The sequence below is a fragment of the Augochlora pura genome, chromosome 7, assembly GCF_028453695.1.
Source record: "Augochlora pura isolate Apur16 chromosome 7, APUR_v2.2.1, whole genome shotgun sequence".
Classification (NCBI taxonomy): Eukaryota; Metazoa; Arthropoda; class Insecta; order Hymenoptera; family Halictidae; genus Augochlora; species Augochlora pura.
The window spans coordinates 23,429,126-23,445,398 of record NC_135778.1 but is presented as its reverse complement, the minus strand read 5'-3'; the positions used below and the strand labels follow the sequence as shown (position 1 = coordinate 23,445,398).

The 16,273-nt window shown below is 38.6% G+C and overlaps 5 protein-coding genes across 10 annotated transcripts in view; 2 read left to right on the top strand and 3 right to left on the bottom strand.

The window, feature by feature from the left end:
- LOC144473888 (antichymotrypsin-2) overlaps positions 1 to 1,410 on the bottom strand; it is a 17,369-nt gene extending 15,959 nt beyond the window's left edge. The window contains exon 1 of one of the 2 annotated variants that reach the window (XM_078188259.1): positions 1,357 to 1,410. The gene's annotated coding sequence lies outside the window, so the exon portion shown is untranslated. Of the gene's footprint in view, positions 1 to 684; positions 816 to 1,356 lie in introns of those variants that run through there. The other variant, XM_078188257.1, reaches the window with a different exon arrangement.
- A 222-nt stretch (positions 1,411 to 1,632) lies between these two features.
- LOC144473890 (uncharacterized) lies at positions 1,633 to 2,573 on the bottom strand. Its single transcript, XM_078188261.1, has 2 exons — positions 2,139 to 2,573; positions 1,633 to 1,850 (listed from the first exon to the last, which is right to left on the bottom strand). Exons 1-2 carry the CDS (start codon positions 2,403 to 2,405, stop codon positions 1,653 to 1,655), a joined length of 465 nt encoding a protein of 154 aa, XP_078044387.1. The 5' UTR covers positions 2,406 to 2,573; the 3' UTR covers positions 1,633 to 1,652.
- Positions 2,574 to 2,575: 2 nt separating this feature from the next.
- LOC144473889 (EKC/KEOPS complex subunit TPRKB) lies at positions 2,576 to 4,367 on the top strand. Its single transcript, XM_078188260.1, has one exon. It carries the CDS (start codon positions 3,383 to 3,385, stop codon positions 3,923 to 3,925), a length of 543 nt encoding a protein of 180 aa, XP_078044386.1. The 5' UTR covers positions 2,576 to 3,382; the 3' UTR covers positions 3,926 to 4,367.
- Positions 4,368 to 4,481: 114 nt separating this feature from the next.
- Positions 4,482 to 16,238, bottom strand: Npl4 (nuclear protein localization 4). 2 transcript variants are annotated; one of them, XM_078188231.1, is made up of 12 exons: positions 16,097 to 16,238; positions 15,492 to 15,572; positions 15,215 to 15,419; positions 14,999 to 15,140; positions 14,712 to 14,849; positions 14,349 to 14,652; positions 14,065 to 14,202; positions 13,829 to 13,976; positions 13,581 to 13,741; positions 5,256 to 5,407; positions 5,044 to 5,182; positions 4,482 to 4,971 (listed from the first exon to the last, which is right to left on the bottom strand). In XM_078188231.1, exons 1-12 carry the CDS (start codon positions 16,115 to 16,117, stop codon positions 4,648 to 4,650), a joined length of 1,953 nt encoding a protein of 650 aa, XP_078044357.1. In that variant the 5' UTR covers positions 16,118 to 16,238; the 3' UTR covers positions 4,482 to 4,647. The 2 variants fall into 2 exon arrangements, with proteins under 2 accessions (XP_078044357.1, XP_078044358.1); XM_078188232.1 differs by lacking the exons at positions 5,044 to 5,182; positions 5,256 to 5,407.
- LOC144473886 (uncharacterized) lies at positions 6,287 to 13,368 on the top strand. 4 transcript variants are annotated; one of them, XM_078188235.1, is made up of 4 exons: positions 6,287 to 6,758; positions 8,365 to 8,682; positions 8,943 to 9,092; positions 9,183 to 13,368. In XM_078188235.1, the coding sequence occupies exons 2-4, from the start codon at positions 8,365 to 8,367 to the stop codon at positions 10,509 to 10,511; spliced, it is 1,797 nt and encodes a 598-aa protein (XP_078044361.1). In that variant the 5' UTR covers positions 6,287 to 6,758; the 3' UTR covers positions 10,512 to 13,368. The 4 variants fall into 4 exon arrangements, with proteins under 4 accessions (XP_078044361.1, XP_078044359.1, XP_078044360.1 ...); XM_078188233.1 differs by lacking the exon at positions 6,287 to 6,758 and adding an exon at positions 6,797 to 7,201; XM_078188234.1 differs by lacking the exon at positions 6,287 to 6,758 and adding an exon at positions 7,227 to 7,474.
- Positions 16,239 to 16,273: the final 35 nt, after the last annotated feature.

Genomic DNA, 16,273 nt, shown 5'->3' with positions numbered 1-16,273 from the left:
TTGGCAATAATTTTCTGTTTATCTCTTATTTTACAGGATAACACACCGTGCACTTGAAAACCGTTTAGGCAAGTTGCAAACAGATTATAAAGCTAACGGTGTAGACAAATTTATCATCAGCGAAATATTGACACATCTGCACCTCGATTGAAGTTCTTGATTAAGGCTCTGTATTTACCGTTGTGAGTTGCATTATCATAATAATATTCCTGCGTTTGTTAGGAAAGCGCAGTGTATTAGAATGAAAAAGATGAACTAAAACTAGAGTATATATATACACGTAACGCAGTTAGATCAAACTTGGAATTTCAATCCTATGTTGAAAATAATATATTATTGATAAATGGTTCTTACAAAGAGATAAAAATATGTATCTTGTTATATCACATACTTCAGTACACACAGATTAATATTTCCCTATTGCGTATTAGTCAAGCAAAGTCCATTTTAGACATATTAATGTATGTAAATTTAAAAATTACTTTATCGAATACACGAAAGAAATATTTGAAAAAAACATTTAACACAATCCGACAATTCGTATTTTTACGAATTTTCAGTGAGACGATTTTATAATAAGTGACACCGGTATGCATACTAATTGGTATACAATGAGTCACATTCAATTGACAGTTCTGGTCATAAAGAGCATAGAAAAGTATGTAGAATATATTATGCACTTACCTAACAGCAAGCGTTATTTAAATTGTGATTTTCCCGTGCGCGATCTCTATATCGATAATACATCTACACCACCTGACGCCTGGTGTAGTGTGATTGGGATCCACTTATGCACCGGGTCTAGTGAATGCTACGTGTCAGTGAATACAGTGAAGTGTCAGTGTTTCAGGCAGTGATATCAGGAATGAATCGGCCCGTTAGTCGATGAGTCGAAAATTTCGACAAATCGATTAGATTACCGTTATGGCTTGAAGTTAGGTTAAAGTTAAAAACTCCCCACGCGGAAAGTAAACAAACTTAGAACGATTATGATATCTTTAACTTTTGCGAATATGCATCATAATTGCGAATGGAATATATAATCAATAATATTTCATGCTCTACTTTTATTTGTATTATTATTCTGTAATTGTCACTACAAACAGTACTGGGTAAAATAAAGACCAGTTATTGAAATGTAATCTTAAAAACTCACCTGTTTCTTATTGTAAATACTATAGAAATTTGTATTTTCTTATAACTTGATATAGCAGTGGCTTATTAAATCAGCTAAATTGATTACTTTTTACACAAGTATTTAAAATCAAATAATATGATACCTTATTTAATTTAGAAATTGCGCAAACTTGTAAAAGCAACATTGATTGAAAAATTGCATTAAGAATCAGTAAATACCTTTTGAAAATTGTCCTAGGAGCTTTTAGACTCGAATGGTGCCACGAGCTCGGCCGATTAGAAACTGATTGGTCATCAACTACACCTTACTGCGTGTGTCGGTTCAGGAAACCATGCGTCGATAAGATTATTTGAGAAATTCTGGATAAGTGATCGCATGTTCCAACTATGTGAATCAGTATAAATATACGCAGAACCTTGAAAATCGTTCTATTTCAACAAAACTCTTTGCAGTGATTACGTTTCTTCTACGGTATTTATTGTATTACAGTCTTCAGTTCCTAACATTGTTACGCTCATGCTTTTTCAAAATATCTTGCATCAAGGCTTATACCGCGGAACGCTCTGTTCTTGTCGCAACATTTATTGTTATTGGGATCTTTCTGACAAAGATCACAGTCGCATGTCGGCTGACGTGGTTCTTGAGGACCATATTTGGGTGGACAAGGTGGAAGCTTTGGTTCCGTTTCACAGCAGCAGGGTGCACAAGGATCCTACGAATATTTTCCAGTCGAAGTATTCATACATTTACGGAAAAGTACAACAGTTATATATAGCGTATAACTGCGTTGTAAGCGTCTCATAAACTATTCGTTCCGCCCACGTTCCTTACTTTTAACTCCTACTTTTGCCATAGCATAACTCAACTTGGTTTCACTTTGTTCCAAAGTTAGGATTTGTATAGTTCTAGTCATTACTGTCACGAAATCGTCAAATACATTCAATATGCAAAGATTAAAATAACAAAGAGAAATGTGTTATGTTGATATAAGGTTATTCACCTGCATTTTAATAAAGCAACATGATTTGTTGGAGTCAGGACAAATCTGACTGGGAACAGCGTATGTTGATCTCTTCCCTGAGGGATCTCGGTATCCACCGATTCCAGATTCTGCTTCTGCAGAGCCTTCTGCAGAGCCATCTGCATAGCCCTCTGCAGAGCCTTTTCCTTCTCCTTGAGCTCCTCCTTCACCTGTTCCTTCACCTGTTCCTTCACCTATTCCTTCTCCACTTCTTTCAGCTACCCTTGCTGCTTCTTCCTCTTCCATTTTTTTCCGTTTTGAAGGACATGCTGATGGCTTACTTTGACTAACATTCCAAGTATTCCAATAGGATTCAACGACTAAAAAATAATAAATTATGAATAAATTTTCAGATAATGATTATGTCAGTTTTACTGGAAAAATAGGATTTTATTTACATTGATTGAAAATTTTATTTAACACAGATTGACATGGACCATCGGACATAATTATGTAGAGAAATATTTAGATTTTAAATTATTGAATGTGTTTCTGATGTCAGAAGATTAATTGTTAATTCGACATTTTGAGCACAATTGGTGACAGTTATTGAATTTCAAAATTATTGAAAGTTAATGAATTTTGAAAGCCATATTTTTTCGTAAACGAAAATCAAAATAATTGAGTGCTATACCAAAGGCGAAATTCCGATTGGAATGTTCATACTGCAAAATTGAATGAACTCAATATCAAAATATAAAATTTACTAATGTAAATTATGGATATTTATTTTTTTACTCATGTTCTAGGTGTCAGATTAAAGTATTACAATTCTAAATGTATAGTCGACTTACTATTAAAATATAAATGCGATGCAGATTTAAATATTAATTCTATAACCACTTCATGATATTCGAACATGTGTACGCCTGCGCAGAAACATAATCAGTTTGCTTGCTATAGTTTCGTTTATAGATATGTGTTTACCCTATGACTTACAAAAAATCAAAAAATGTCACCAGCGCTTCCTGGCGTTATAAAGTATAACTTATAATTTATGATTAATTTACTAACCTCGAAACTTGTTAGAGGTGTTCAGATTCTGTCTTCGAATATATATATATATATATATATATTTATGTATGTTTACGATTAAATAGTTATGTTACATACAAATATTAACATGAATAATTTACATTTTTGATATAAGTTTAGAGAAGTACATTGTAAATAATATTTATAACCAAGTAAACACTTGTTTGCTATAAATCGAGCAATAAAGGATGGATTTTTATACAGTAGCGTTAGATCTGGAAACAGAAATGTATTGCACGATACATTTATTTACAAATGTGCAAAACTCCAATGAAATACGTTCTAAAGTTATGAACGGTGAGCTTTGTTGTTCTGTTATAAAAGCAGCACTTATAGCAGATCCATTTCAAATAGCGGTGGCTGCAAACAAAGCTGTGGTTAATGAAAAGATGAAGCAACTCACCACAAAAAACTTATACACAGAACTTTTATTCAATTTATCAATCTCGAAGAACATATCACGTTCTTTATTAGAATTTGGTATTCATGACCGTGATAAAAATATATTGATAGCCCTGATACATAAAAAAGATGAAGGAGTAACAATGTCAAAAACAATTATGGATACTGTGAAAGGAGAGGTAACACCAATTTCAAGATTGTCAGAATATTCAGATCACAGTTTAATTAAAAAAACATACAAAATTGATAAAGATGAACTAGATGTTTCTAATTTAAGTGACTCAGTCGTGTCCAGAATTAGTTGTAAAGATTTTATATTGCTAAGATAAGGTAAACATGAATGAAATTATGATGTATCATTGGATAAATTAAAAATATTGTACTTCCAAATTAATTTGTCTATAATATTCTTGTAAGCCCGGGGAACATGTGTTGAAATAAATATTATTGGATAAATTAAAAATATTGTACTTCCAAATTAATTTGTCTATAATATGGCAATAAAAGTTTATTTTAAATTTGGTAATAAATATAGTTCATTGTAATTGAAATTTCTGCAGATTTTCTTTAATCGTATAATATTATAGTGTCATCATTATTTGTCAAATCAAACAAATTTCATTTTTTATATTTTATTTATTATTCTCAGAATGTAAGGTTTATAATAACTTAAAAACTATGATTCTTCGATTGCTACAAGTATCTTATACTGAATACCTTATTCTAGTAGATTGACATTGTAAGTGTTATAATTTACAATATTCTTATAATTTATTTTGGGGATGAGCAACTGTTATATTTTGCATTTCTATATAACTCGTAAATGATTGCATATCAGAGGATTGTAATACAGCGGAAAATTGGAGAATACACTTCAGTGAAAAATATTTTTTTGTTCTTTTATTCACTCATAAATAAGGCCAAAGATACATAGAAAACAATTGTTACATCCACAAGGACAGATTATGTGTCAAATCCTGTAGAATTAAAGTAGCAACTTATGGATAACACCCTTAAATGCATACAGAAGCAATATTGTATTGACAATTTGTTACGTATACTTTGGCAAACCACACATTTCGCATATTACACGTTTTACATCATTGAGATAAGTGCAGAAAGAACAAGTCCAAAGTATTTCCTCTGGATCTAGATTTGCAGGTGGATCTATACCATCTCTAATTCCACTTGTACCCACAGACGATGAAGAGGACATTCTTGAGCTACTATTAGACGATGTTTGAGTTGGATTCATTGTCGGCATCGCAGTCGAGAAAAGTTCTTTCACTGTTGCCCAATGGTCTGAACATGCCCATTCAATTGCTTTCTCCCTGTCCTTATCACGAATTGCTTCTAACAGTGGCATCATATGATCCTAAAATCAAAGTATACGATTTATATCACCTACAAGCTTACCTAAGAAACATACATATAAACAATGTAACACCTTTATTAGAAATACGTCCGTGGTTGCAAGGAAAAGTAGCAAGTGAAAGTCTGAAGTTGCTTCTAGAAATTGATCATGAGTAAATTGTTGCATATATGATTCAAGTAAATGGAAATTTTGAACTTGTCCATCGACGAACCTATGATTGAAAGTTCACATTAACAAGATTTGTACCAGAGAGAGCAATCAACTAATTTTTACTAGACACATACCTATTTTCAATAGGGAATGGAGTGATGTTGTCGTTAACATGGAAAGTGTATTGTGGAGTGAGTGGTGTTGATGCAGGTATATCTACCAATAAATACTCTACGGGCAGTGGTCTTCCTAGTCTTGAGACTTCATTTCCATATGAGTCTTTTTCCTGGTAACAAAAGGTGAAGATCGTACAATAATCTTATAACAAAATTGGGAGTCCAGATATATCTGAACATTCTGATTTCTAGGGTTACTCTAATTTACTCTTGATGAAAATTTAGTTCAAAAATCTTTTTGCAACATCATTCAGAATAAATTAAACTCATTTTTCTCAAAATAGCGGAAATATTTTCTTATTAACTGGGATTATTCTGGATGATGTCGCGAAAAATATTCAAGAGTCCAAAATAAGAGTCATCCTAGTGTATATATTTAAAACATATTAAAATCCGCGCTCTAACAGCTGAATATGTACGGCCCTGGCAGGTGACGTTCCAGCAATATGATTGGCGACTCATAGCGGATTTAACCATGTTCATGAAAAGGATCATAAAGGCAAGTCCGTAATGTCGGTGTTCGCAATTGTTAGTGGAATACATGAGTAGAACCGAAAATGTCGAAGATCAGAGAATTTCAGATATATTAAAAATTTACTGTAAATTAGAAATTATATTTAAAATTTCATTAAAAATTCAATACAGATTACTAGATTTACTACAAATTTATCAACAATTTAATAGCTCAAAATTTGCTTCATTTCTTACTTTCTGTGTAATATCTGGATCAATTAAAACGCACGCATTTTACTCTGTCTTGTAATTTCGCGCGCAATTTTCACCAGAAAGATACTACGGGTATGGAAATTTTCTGTCGTATTTTTGCCTGGACCAATGAAAGGGTGGCTCCAAGGGTAAGCCAACGCATGAGAAGCCCCAACAATCGTCGACAGTACTAATCTCGATGGTAGGGGAACGAGAGCAATGGAGAGAGGAGGAGAGGAAGAGAGACTCGGTTGGCCTGGTGGGGGCCAGCATACGGGACGAGGAGAGGAGAGCAACAGCGTAAGCGACTAGCGCGCGCTGTGGTGTGTGTCGGTCGGTCGGTCGGTCGGTCGTCGCCGCCATGCTAGTGGTTAGTTTAGTGAACCAAACATTATGATGTGGCAAAACGTTCGCACGAGCTAAGACTGAAGTAACGCCGCGTTACCGGCGCGTCGTCGTTATGTTATTCATAATAACTCACGACGTTTAATAACCGTAAACACGTAACGTGAAAAGTACAAAAGGGCTTGGTAAAAGCATCGCGGCGACAGCGGCGACGAGAACGTCGGAGGTGCTCGATTCCTGCGTACGGAACCGCACAACACTACGTCAATCCCCGATGTAAATGAAACGCGAATCGTAGATACGAGTAAACGTTACGGAATAATCCTTCGTCACAGTACACGTTGGGAGTGACGAGTGCCAACGATCAGCCTCCATCGCGCGGCAAGGAGACTATCACAAATCGTATACACGGTACGAAAGTATTTACGGTTCTACAATCGAATCGAAAGCCAGGGGAAAAGAGCGAAAGAGAGAGGGAGGGGAGAGAAAGAGCATGAAAGAGTGAGATAGTCAGGAAAAGAACGAGAAAATGTATGTATGCGTCTTTCTAAGTGAGCCCACGTTCGCGTATGCGTTCTCGTGTGCGTGATAAGGAAAATTATACGTATATCCGCGTGTGTATGTGAGCATGATCGCGTGTATGAGTGCGCGCGTGCATGTGAGACGAAAAGAAAAGCAGTGTGAGTGTCATGTATATATGTATACATATATATGTCGTGTATGAAGTGAAACGCTGAACAGGGAGAGGGAGAGAGAGAACGAACGAAGAGTAAAGACTGACAGACGGGAGCGAGAGAACGGTAGAGAAAGAAAAAGCAAATGTGTACGGGGCTAAGTCTGGGACGATGGTAGAAGTAAGAAACAACCACGATATTCTCGCAAAATTTCCCTAATGTGTTCCATAGTTCGCTAGTCGTTTTTCAATTGAACGCGGACTTGTCACGGCCTGTGTCGACAGTGTAATATCACGTAGGGAACACGCCGATAACTAGTGAGAATCCATACCGATAAAGCACTCGTACATTATTGCTGTGTCCGAGATAGTTTTGCAAGGAAATGTGTGCAGTTAGTGCGTCCACCTTCTTTCGCCAGTCTTTACCGTCGAGTGCCTTTTCACCGAGAAAATGGTAAATTCCAAAACTTCGACCATTCGACCCTGTTAGGTTTTGGCGGGATATTGTACGCATGCGCGGTCCTGTATGAAATGTCATTTTTTCATGTTTCTTCGGGACTAGCCAAATTGTTGCATAATTATATCCGACGCTGCCGTGGTTTTGCCGATATGTAGCGGATAAACGAAGCTAACCTCTGCGAACGGGTTTCGTGCAGTGGAAAGAAACGGTGCCGTGATATAACCTGAACCGTGTGTTGTATACAATAGACGCAGCCTTAGCACCGAACAGAAAAAAAGCGAAGTAAACGGACCACGAACATAAACGAAATCATAGAGGATTTCGGTCATTCTTTGTTTTCCGGGTCTCGCGTCGTCATTTAGCTGGAGACAATTGTTCGCGTTCTATTTTCGCTGTCGATAGACTCGTTCGAAAGAATCATTTCCGTTTTACGATCAACCGTATTGCGTCGATCGGAATAAGTGACATCTCGAATCCTTGTGAAGTAAAATACGTATGTATCGTTAATTGAATAAACACACGTGGTGTACATTAAAACGCAGCTCTCGTCGTTCGCAATGAAACGCAAACGCGAGTTCTATTAATTTATGATTGGGATTTTTGTGTTCGATAGAATTACAGCGAACGGAAGAAAAAGCAAAAACAAAAACCGTTCGTACGTCACGCCACTTGTAGTTTCTCTTGGAAATATATCGAGCATGACCTTTACACTATTTTTCTAAATAATACGATACGGAAATTCCTCGAAACGTCCGTACTTTCTATTGAATTCAGAGAATACTTTTACAATAAACTTGTGTGTGTGAACGTGTCGGAATAAGTAGAGTTTTTTTTTCTTTCTAATCTTTTTTTTCAACAGTTTTCATGGCTTGGCTACATTTCAGATGCTGGATCCGAGCGTACTAACGGATTTAGAGGAACTGACGCTGTGCAGTTACTGCAAGCAGAAGTATAACGACGCCGAACAATGCCCGAAGTACCTTAGTTGCAAACACTACTTCTGCCTGCGGTGCATAGAGCACAATTTATTAAAGGGACGCGAGTTGTTCTGCGCGCACTGTTGGAAGAGGACGGAGTTAGGCGACCAAGGGCCGGACGCATTGCCGACCCATTCTCCTCTCCTTGCCCTGGCCAACAATCTATCGCACTTAATGATAACGACGAATAACACGTGCGGGAAGACCAACGACAAGGAGAGAAAGGTACATACCGGCCCGGAGACACCGAGCGAACACTAAAATGGTTGCATTAGGGACGAAATTTCGGGTTCGTCGGCCAGTTGCTCATACGTAAATGGTAAAGAACGCCATGCGGCTGTGAAGCCGTATAGAGACAGGTTCTAATAGTAATAGGATTATATGTTATATGTCTGCGATAGTTTCTTCTCAAGATCTACAGTGATTTTCCGTTGACGCGTTCTGGCAAAAGATGGTTAAATCAATGACGGTAATGCTTTTTGCAGAGTGAGAATTGTCACACGCATGGAATGCCCTTGGCGCTATGGTGCGCGACATGCTGTACAGCGCTCTGTAGGGCGTGCGCGACTCCACAGGAGCACCCGGGTCATCAGATCAAATCGCAAATCGATGCCAAAGAACAACTCATATCCGACGTAAATATCAGAGAAGAAGCTGGCAAAAGGCAACGTCACCTAAGAGGACCAGTGTGCGCGAACACTGATCGGTTGTTTTTGTTCCCGCAGGTTCAATTGGAATTAGTTGCTATGGGGAAGCTGTCAACCGAGATTCAAAGACTGGCGATGCAACAACGGGAATTCTTAATAAAAGTGTTGGAGGCATGCGTGACGCTGAAGACGCACGTCGAGACGGACCTGCAGAATGGCTGGAGCCACTTTCCCGAGATCACGGATGCGCGCGAAACACTTGGGAAAGCGAAAGCTAGTTTGCAGATGATTGAGAGCCCCAGTGACGTATACAGCCTGCACTCGCAGCTAATCATCGAGAAACAAAGATTACAGTCCAAGTACCAAGAGATGATGTTGCAGTGCCAGCTGGACGACTTGATAGGCAATTCCGGGGTGGTTTTCGATTTCGCACTGCTGAAGCAGGCGCTGGCCGGGATCCACTCTGGGGAACCGATAGTCTCCCAAGGAGCTAGCAACGGAGGGCGATTGCCGAATCACCTGACAGCTTCGCAGAATCCGATATTGTTCCTGGCAAATTATTGTATGTCGCAGCTATACTCGAGGCATGTGGTCAGCAAACAGCATATGCAGAACGGTTCGATAGAGTACCATTCGAGCATGATGCAACCACAACCAGCTCCGCCGGGATCCGTTCACGTGCACCAAGGCCCGCCACCGTCAGCTACCCCACAGCAACTTCTAATCCCACCTGGCTCACCGTCCGTCAAACCTGTTCCGCCCGCACCGCCGAACACGATGCTACACCCGCAACAATCGACCTTTATACCGGAAGGAGTCGGCACTGGTGGCGGAGGCCTGGTTACCGTCCATTCATCCTCTCAACCACCGTCCAGTGGAATTGCGGCGTCACTCCGAGGCCCTTCAAACCCCTATCCTCTCTACTATTTTAACATCGAAGTGAACGGATCGCCTCACGGCCGGATCGTGATAGAAGTGAGACCGGACGCGGCGCCTAAAATGGCGAAGAATTTCAGTGTGCTAGCAACGGGCGAGGTGGGGGTTGGTTATAAGGGCTGTGCGATCTTTCAGTGCTGGGAGGGTGAGTCCGTGATCACCGGAGACTTCGAATTGAACAACGGCCGCGGTGGAAGAAGCATATTCGAGGACGGTTACTTTATGCCGGACGACACCAAGTTCCCGGCAGTCAGGGGAGCGGTGGGAATGCGTAGAACGCAGAAGCGACATGACAACCTCGGCATGGTAGGATCGCAGTTTCGTATCATACTGCAGGAGATGCGCGGATTTACGGGGATCTTCGGCCATGTCGTGGAAGGATTGGAGCTGGTCGAAAAGATATCAACGTTCGGCGATCAAACCGGAAAACCTACGAAGAATATTGTAATCACGAAGTGCGGTAAATTGTAACGACAACGCTGTCGAAGTTAGTATACACCGAACGGCGCATCCGGCGTCCGTATACTTCACGTTACCCCGTTTTAGATCACTGAAAACTCGACGAGCCGCGACGGAGTGTCACCTTGGGGAACCCCGTTCGCGTTCCTAGGGGCCAAGGGGCGCAGCGTATGCGAATAACAAACAGTCCTCTATACATATGCGATATATCCGGAACGACGATACGATAATTAAAAACGCTGGAAGCCGTCGCGGCCTCGAAACAACCTCTAAATGGTAAAAGAATCGCGAAGATGCTCCGGTATGAGTCACACAATTTAATTAACTATTAACAATAGTAATTCTAAAGATGTTGAATCTATTTTTAAAACGTGGACGCATAAGAGAAGAAAGAAGAAATAAAGATCCATATTTTGCTATTGATTGGGAATCAAAATGATTCTGTATCTACAATAACGACGATGATCGATGATGAAACAAAAAAAATACGTACCTCAAGATCGATCGTGATATCGATACGACTTCTAGCTGTACAACAATTTGTTTTAGAAGAAGTTCGACATTTATTTTCGCTATCGGCGTATTGCTACGTATAGTTGATAAAGGGTAAAAATGATCCCGCAGGAATTTCAAAAATTCCCTGTCGGAGACAAGCAAAACAAAACGACAAAAAAAAGATAAAATATTGAAAATATTATGGCGCTGCTGCTCCGCTGACGCTGATAAAATGGTGTTTTAGGTTGTAGCTAGTGAAAGAAACGAACACACGCCAGAAACAGATGAAACAGGAAATCGAACACGCGTATTCACAATAAACACGTACACACCGACACGCGTAGTATTGCGGATATTTCCGGAACGAACTTGTATGTGCTTACACACGTGTATTCATACATTTGTAAAAACGGGAAAAAACACGAACACAGAGGCGGGAGCTTTTTTTTTGTTTTATAACCGAGAAAATAAAAAGCGCGCGCGACTTCGTAAAAGTCCAACAAATCGTGATTCCACATACATACATATTTAAGTATATGTATGTATAAATTTATATATACGCAGGTCGTTTAAAAGTTTAAACGAACGGTACGTAGGTGCGTGAAAATAAAGGGCCAATTCCGTGTTTCGTCCGATCAACGATCACGTATCGTTCCGTTCTAGGGGGTGGGGAATTAAAAACAAACGGATAAGCAAGAAACAAATATACACAAACACACGCATACATACAGACACACATTTAAGAGAGAGCTAAAAGGGAACGAGCGAGTTACGCGAAACGACACGAAACGAAGCTAAACGCGGCGAGTCGGAGGAACAAAACAAAGTACGAAGAGAAACATTGTTCCCGTCGAGCGACTCGCGAGAGCATACGCTCCTCCCTTTTCGTTCTTTGCTGGTCTCGTAGGCCGTCGCGAATTTAATTGTATTTAAAATTAGATCTCAACATGAAAATGTATGCAAGGGCCTAACTACTACTATTGTAGATCGTAAGCCTCTCGTCGTCTAATCGGTGAAAAAAAAAGAAATTAAACCGGAAACGAACTACGGATAATATAAAAATGAAGGCGAAAAAACTATAAGCGGATGTATATTAAACGAAAATCATTCCTCGATGCTGTATATCGAAGCACTACGATGTAATGTAAAATGCGTTATGTACTACTCGTCTGAATCCTCGTAAATCCCATCGTTATGTATCATAATCGTCGTATGATGTTGCTCTCGGTACGTGTGCAGACGGTCGAATCGTCTCGAGAGGAGAGTGTTAAATTTATGGTGTTTTCTGTAAAACCGGCGAGCGCGTAGACGAAATAACAGAAAACAACAGAATATTGTGTAACGTAAACGGAAAGCAAAGCGTAAACGCACTCTCCACACGTATTCGTAGGTTAACAAAAAAATGCAAAGAAACAAAAAAATAATTGCACGCCCTCGACGTCGCGGATATGCCTTTTTCGAAGAAAGCCTCATTCGATGTTGAACTTGAAAGTTTTAACACTTGTTAATTAGCTGGTAAATATCGCGGGTTCTGCGGCCCCCGAGAGAGCGTGCGAGAGAGAGAGCGAGTTCTGGGCCGCATTACACCGATAAACGTAAACAATCGCCGTTTAGAGTGTAATAATTGCGTAATACGTATGTCGAGTCGAATAATTGAGGGTGGGGGGTTGTGGTCGGGGCACTTGAACGAATTTCTCTCGTTTTCTTTTTTTTCTTTGAACGAGGTCATGTGAAAAACACAGAAAGCTGAATGACCATGTTAGTCGTCGGGAATGTTGAAACTTTCGAATTCTAGACGCGGTTGTATCTTCGAAAGGATTGTAAAAATGAAAGAGACGATATGCCTGTTTACCGAGCGAAGCTAGAAAAACCCACCTGTATACACACAATAACCACGCGCGCGCGTATATACTACATATATTTTTATGAACGTGATGAGGTAACAACGCATAACTTGTAATATCGACTCAAACAACTGACGGTTTACCTTGCCCCTCGCGTTCGAATTAAACGGTTGAGCGGCTACCACTTTCGATAAGTTTTCATTTCCTTTGAATTTTCCGTCTTTCTTTTTTTTTATTATTATAATTTCGCACTCTCAACCTCTCACACCCTCCTTTCTACCTTTCGTTTCCTTTGATTTTTCCTCTCTCTCTCATTCATCCCCTTTCCCACGTAAGTTAAGGCGTTAATCATCATTACACATGGAAAATTGAGATCATTTTGTTTGAAGCCTACGGAACTGCATTTTCGTAGTGCACACGCTTAAACAGTTTTATTATTTCATTATACATGTACGAAACGAAGTTCGTTGCCCAATTTAAATGTACTTTTAATCAATCGATTTTTTGGGTTATAAATTGTTTCTCTTTCACTCATGTGTACAGTTAATATGTATACCTTGGTCACCACCTTCCTTCTAGTGTCTTAAGTAAGTCGGTAACATATTGCTTTGTTTTCGTCTCAAGTGATTTATATTCAAACATAATGTGCAATTACAGGACGAGTGTCTCTGATTACGTTGTATTCGATTGAACGAAGCAAAAATTTTACTAAATATATAGCGAAATAAGCAATGGTACTCACCTTGTAGAAGACATCCGGAACATACTGTTTGTCGGTGGATTCAATTACATAGCCCAATTCTGGCGCATCTTTTGTAGGAACCAAACAACCATCCCGTACTAACGCCATGCATTGATTTGATACTTGATAACCTTCCATGTGAACTTGATTTTTATCGTCTCCTATAAGCAACAAATTATTCACAATTTACATAAACATTGCTTTCTTCTCATCATTGAACGAGATATAACTTAATCTAAGTGACTTACCAGTTACGCAAACGGTAACGAACTTTGAACCAAAATAGTTGTTGGGTGAGAAACGACAGGGATTCGGATACTGATTTTGGAAGTGTCCAGCCATAATGCACTCTTGAGCAGACAAAAAATGACTTTCTACGTTTCGAACGTGTTTTACCTGAATAAATTAAACTAACGACATTAATCAAGGGAATAACTAACGCTGTTGGGAGAGAAGAAATTTCAATCACTGGGAGCAAATTTACCGTTCCTTTCTTGATATCGTCAGCTATCAAGTCCGTAAAAATCCACCCAACCTTTTTTAAATTAAGTAATTGAGCCAACTTATCCACTAGCGCCGTTTTCTCATCTGGTAGAAGTCGTATAGAGTCTTCCGCACTTTCCTGAAATGCAAAACGATCAATTCATTTGTGTATTTAATGGTAAAAAAGTAGTTTTTACTCTATCAAGATAAATTCAGTGATAAATATGGTGACGCAGACTAATCATGTCTGATTAATATTAAACTATTTCACCATGTTGGACTTACTTGGGGTGGCTCATAAATAGCCGCAACAACGGCCCTAATTCCTAATGGTACATCTGTATGATGTTCGTATCTCCCGTACAGATAGCCAATACGTTGATGACCAGTATCGCGCCAGTAATTGAGAAAGCGTTCAACCAATGTTGGATTTTCAAACATAACGTTATCGATGTGCCGATACGTTTGACGATTCAGCGTGATCGAATTTGGCTGACATTTACTACAAATACCTCGTGGCCAAGGAGGATGGTCTTTGCAGCCAGTCTTTACACGACAGCTTATATCATCTAATTGTATAAACTTCCCTCTGCAAGCAATTTAAAAGTTACATTCAAAGTACAGCACAAAATACGAAGATGAACTTACCTGTCAACACCGGCAGTGAGTTTTCTGAGATATGAATGGAAAGACAGATGTTTTATGTTTTGCTCTTTGAGATAAGACTCATCAAAAGGTTCTAAGGGAGAACAATTAATACAACATCCATTTCCACCGTGTCTGCATCTGTTGAAAACAAAATTGTTTGTTTAGAAGAAATATTAACAATACGGAGGAAAAGAATGAATTCCATTACTTCAGAATTGATTTCTATCACGTAATTGATAATTGAAATTATAAATAGATAACATTGTTTACTATTTGTGTTTACTTACAGCTTTTCATCCCGTTTTCTCTGTATTTTACCATCCATTTTCCATAGTTGTTCATCAACTTCATCTTCAACTATATTTGTTACAGATTTGAAAGCATTGGTGTTTCGATTTTTAGATGCAGCCACCTTTATTGGTCCTATTTCTGATGAAACATGAAGTCATTAGATGAGTGTGTTGAACAGAAAGATATATTAAATGAAAAGACTGAATTAGAACCTTGAAGTGGATCATCACATGCACTACTCGTAGATGGAGTGTTCCATATCTGTTTACCATTAATGGGAAGCATGTATAACATTTCTCCATGGTTAAGTCCTATTTCACACACTTTTCTATGTAAAGAAGGTATAATTTCATGTTTATGATTTCGATCTGTGTAAAGTACAAAGGTGGGAGTTTTCAATTCGAATGCCACGAAAATCTGCAATCAAAGGAAATTAGTAAAAATCTTATACTATCAGGTAAGAAGAAACACAATAAGCCAGTTACGAACATTTTGAAACAATTTAGTAATTGAACTAGATGGATCTATATCTATACGTTTTGTTCCCTCTGAAGACTGCACTCGCAGAGTCTGTAAATGAATAAATGTTTTATATTACTACATAATAATAAATTCTTATAATATTTAATCCTGTAGCATTTATAATAATAACAAATTTGCATAAATCAACATATATTGTTATCTTGCACGTGTATATAAAAATAAACAATTATAAATAATTTGTGGGATAAATGAAAGCTAATTTTTTTTAATTTAATTGCTTTGTATGATTAAATGACACATGGAATACTACATGAAAATAGCAAGCAATGATATATCTAAAATATTTATGTATTCCCGAAATTGTTTTATGTATATTGAAAATATAATTTTGGGTCTGGTAGAATTCTAAATAAAAAACAAAGAAACAAGACCCACTTGAACTCGTGTCTGGGAACTTTTGGTTACATCAATGTCACCGCGTGAAATGCAAAAGTTTCGGCATTCACTGTCGGGAACCCGGAATTTTCTGAATGAAATCGAGTTTGGCATCGGCCGCGTATAGCACACGAATTAATTGGCAAGCACCGGTCGTTTAGCGACAGATAACTTACGATTTGCTTGGATTTTGACATTTCGCCGGTGTCGATGAAGCATCAGCTGTTCAACTCGCCGTTTTGCTTGCCTGCTCGTAACGTGGCGCCGCCGAAATCCCTAGTGCCCGCCAGAAAATTGTCGAGTCAACGTCTAGTATTCTAACCTCTCCTCTGTATTTAACGGGTACCGAACGA

Bases quoted from the DNA above. Each gene is read 5' to 3' on its own strand.
- LOC144473886 (XM_078188233.1), top strand. The intron at 8,683-8,942 runs GTACATACCGGC...TGCTTTTTGCAG, and splicing joins CCAACGACAAGGAGAGAAAG to AGTGAGAATTGTCACACGCA. The intron at 9,093-9,182 runs GTAAATATCAGA...TTGTTCCCGCAG, and splicing joins AAGAACAACTCATATCCGAC to GTTCAATTGGAATTAGTTGC.
- LOC144473890 (XM_078188261.1), bottom strand. From the start codon at position 2,405: ATGGAAGAGGAAGAAGCAGCAAGGGTAGCTGAAAGAAGTGGAGAAGGA. The intron at 1,851-2,138 runs GTGAATAACCTT...AAATATTCGTAG, and splicing joins GTTGCTTTATTAAAATGCAG to GATCCTTGTGCACCCTGCTG.
- Npl4 (XM_078188231.1), bottom strand. From the start codon at position 16,117: ATGTCAAAATCCAAGCAAATC. The intron at 14,203-14,348 runs GTAAGTCCAACA...TTTGCATTTCAG, and splicing joins CTATTTATGAGCCACCCCAA to GAAAGTGCGGAAGACTCTAT. The intron at 5,408-13,580 runs GTGAGTACCATT...TTTTGTTACCAG, and splicing joins TTCCGGATGTCTTCTACAAG to GAAAAAGACTCATATGGAAA.
- LOC144473889 (XM_078188260.1), top strand. From the start codon at position 3,383: ATGGATTTTTATACAGTAGCGTTAGATCTGGAAACAGAAATGTATTGC.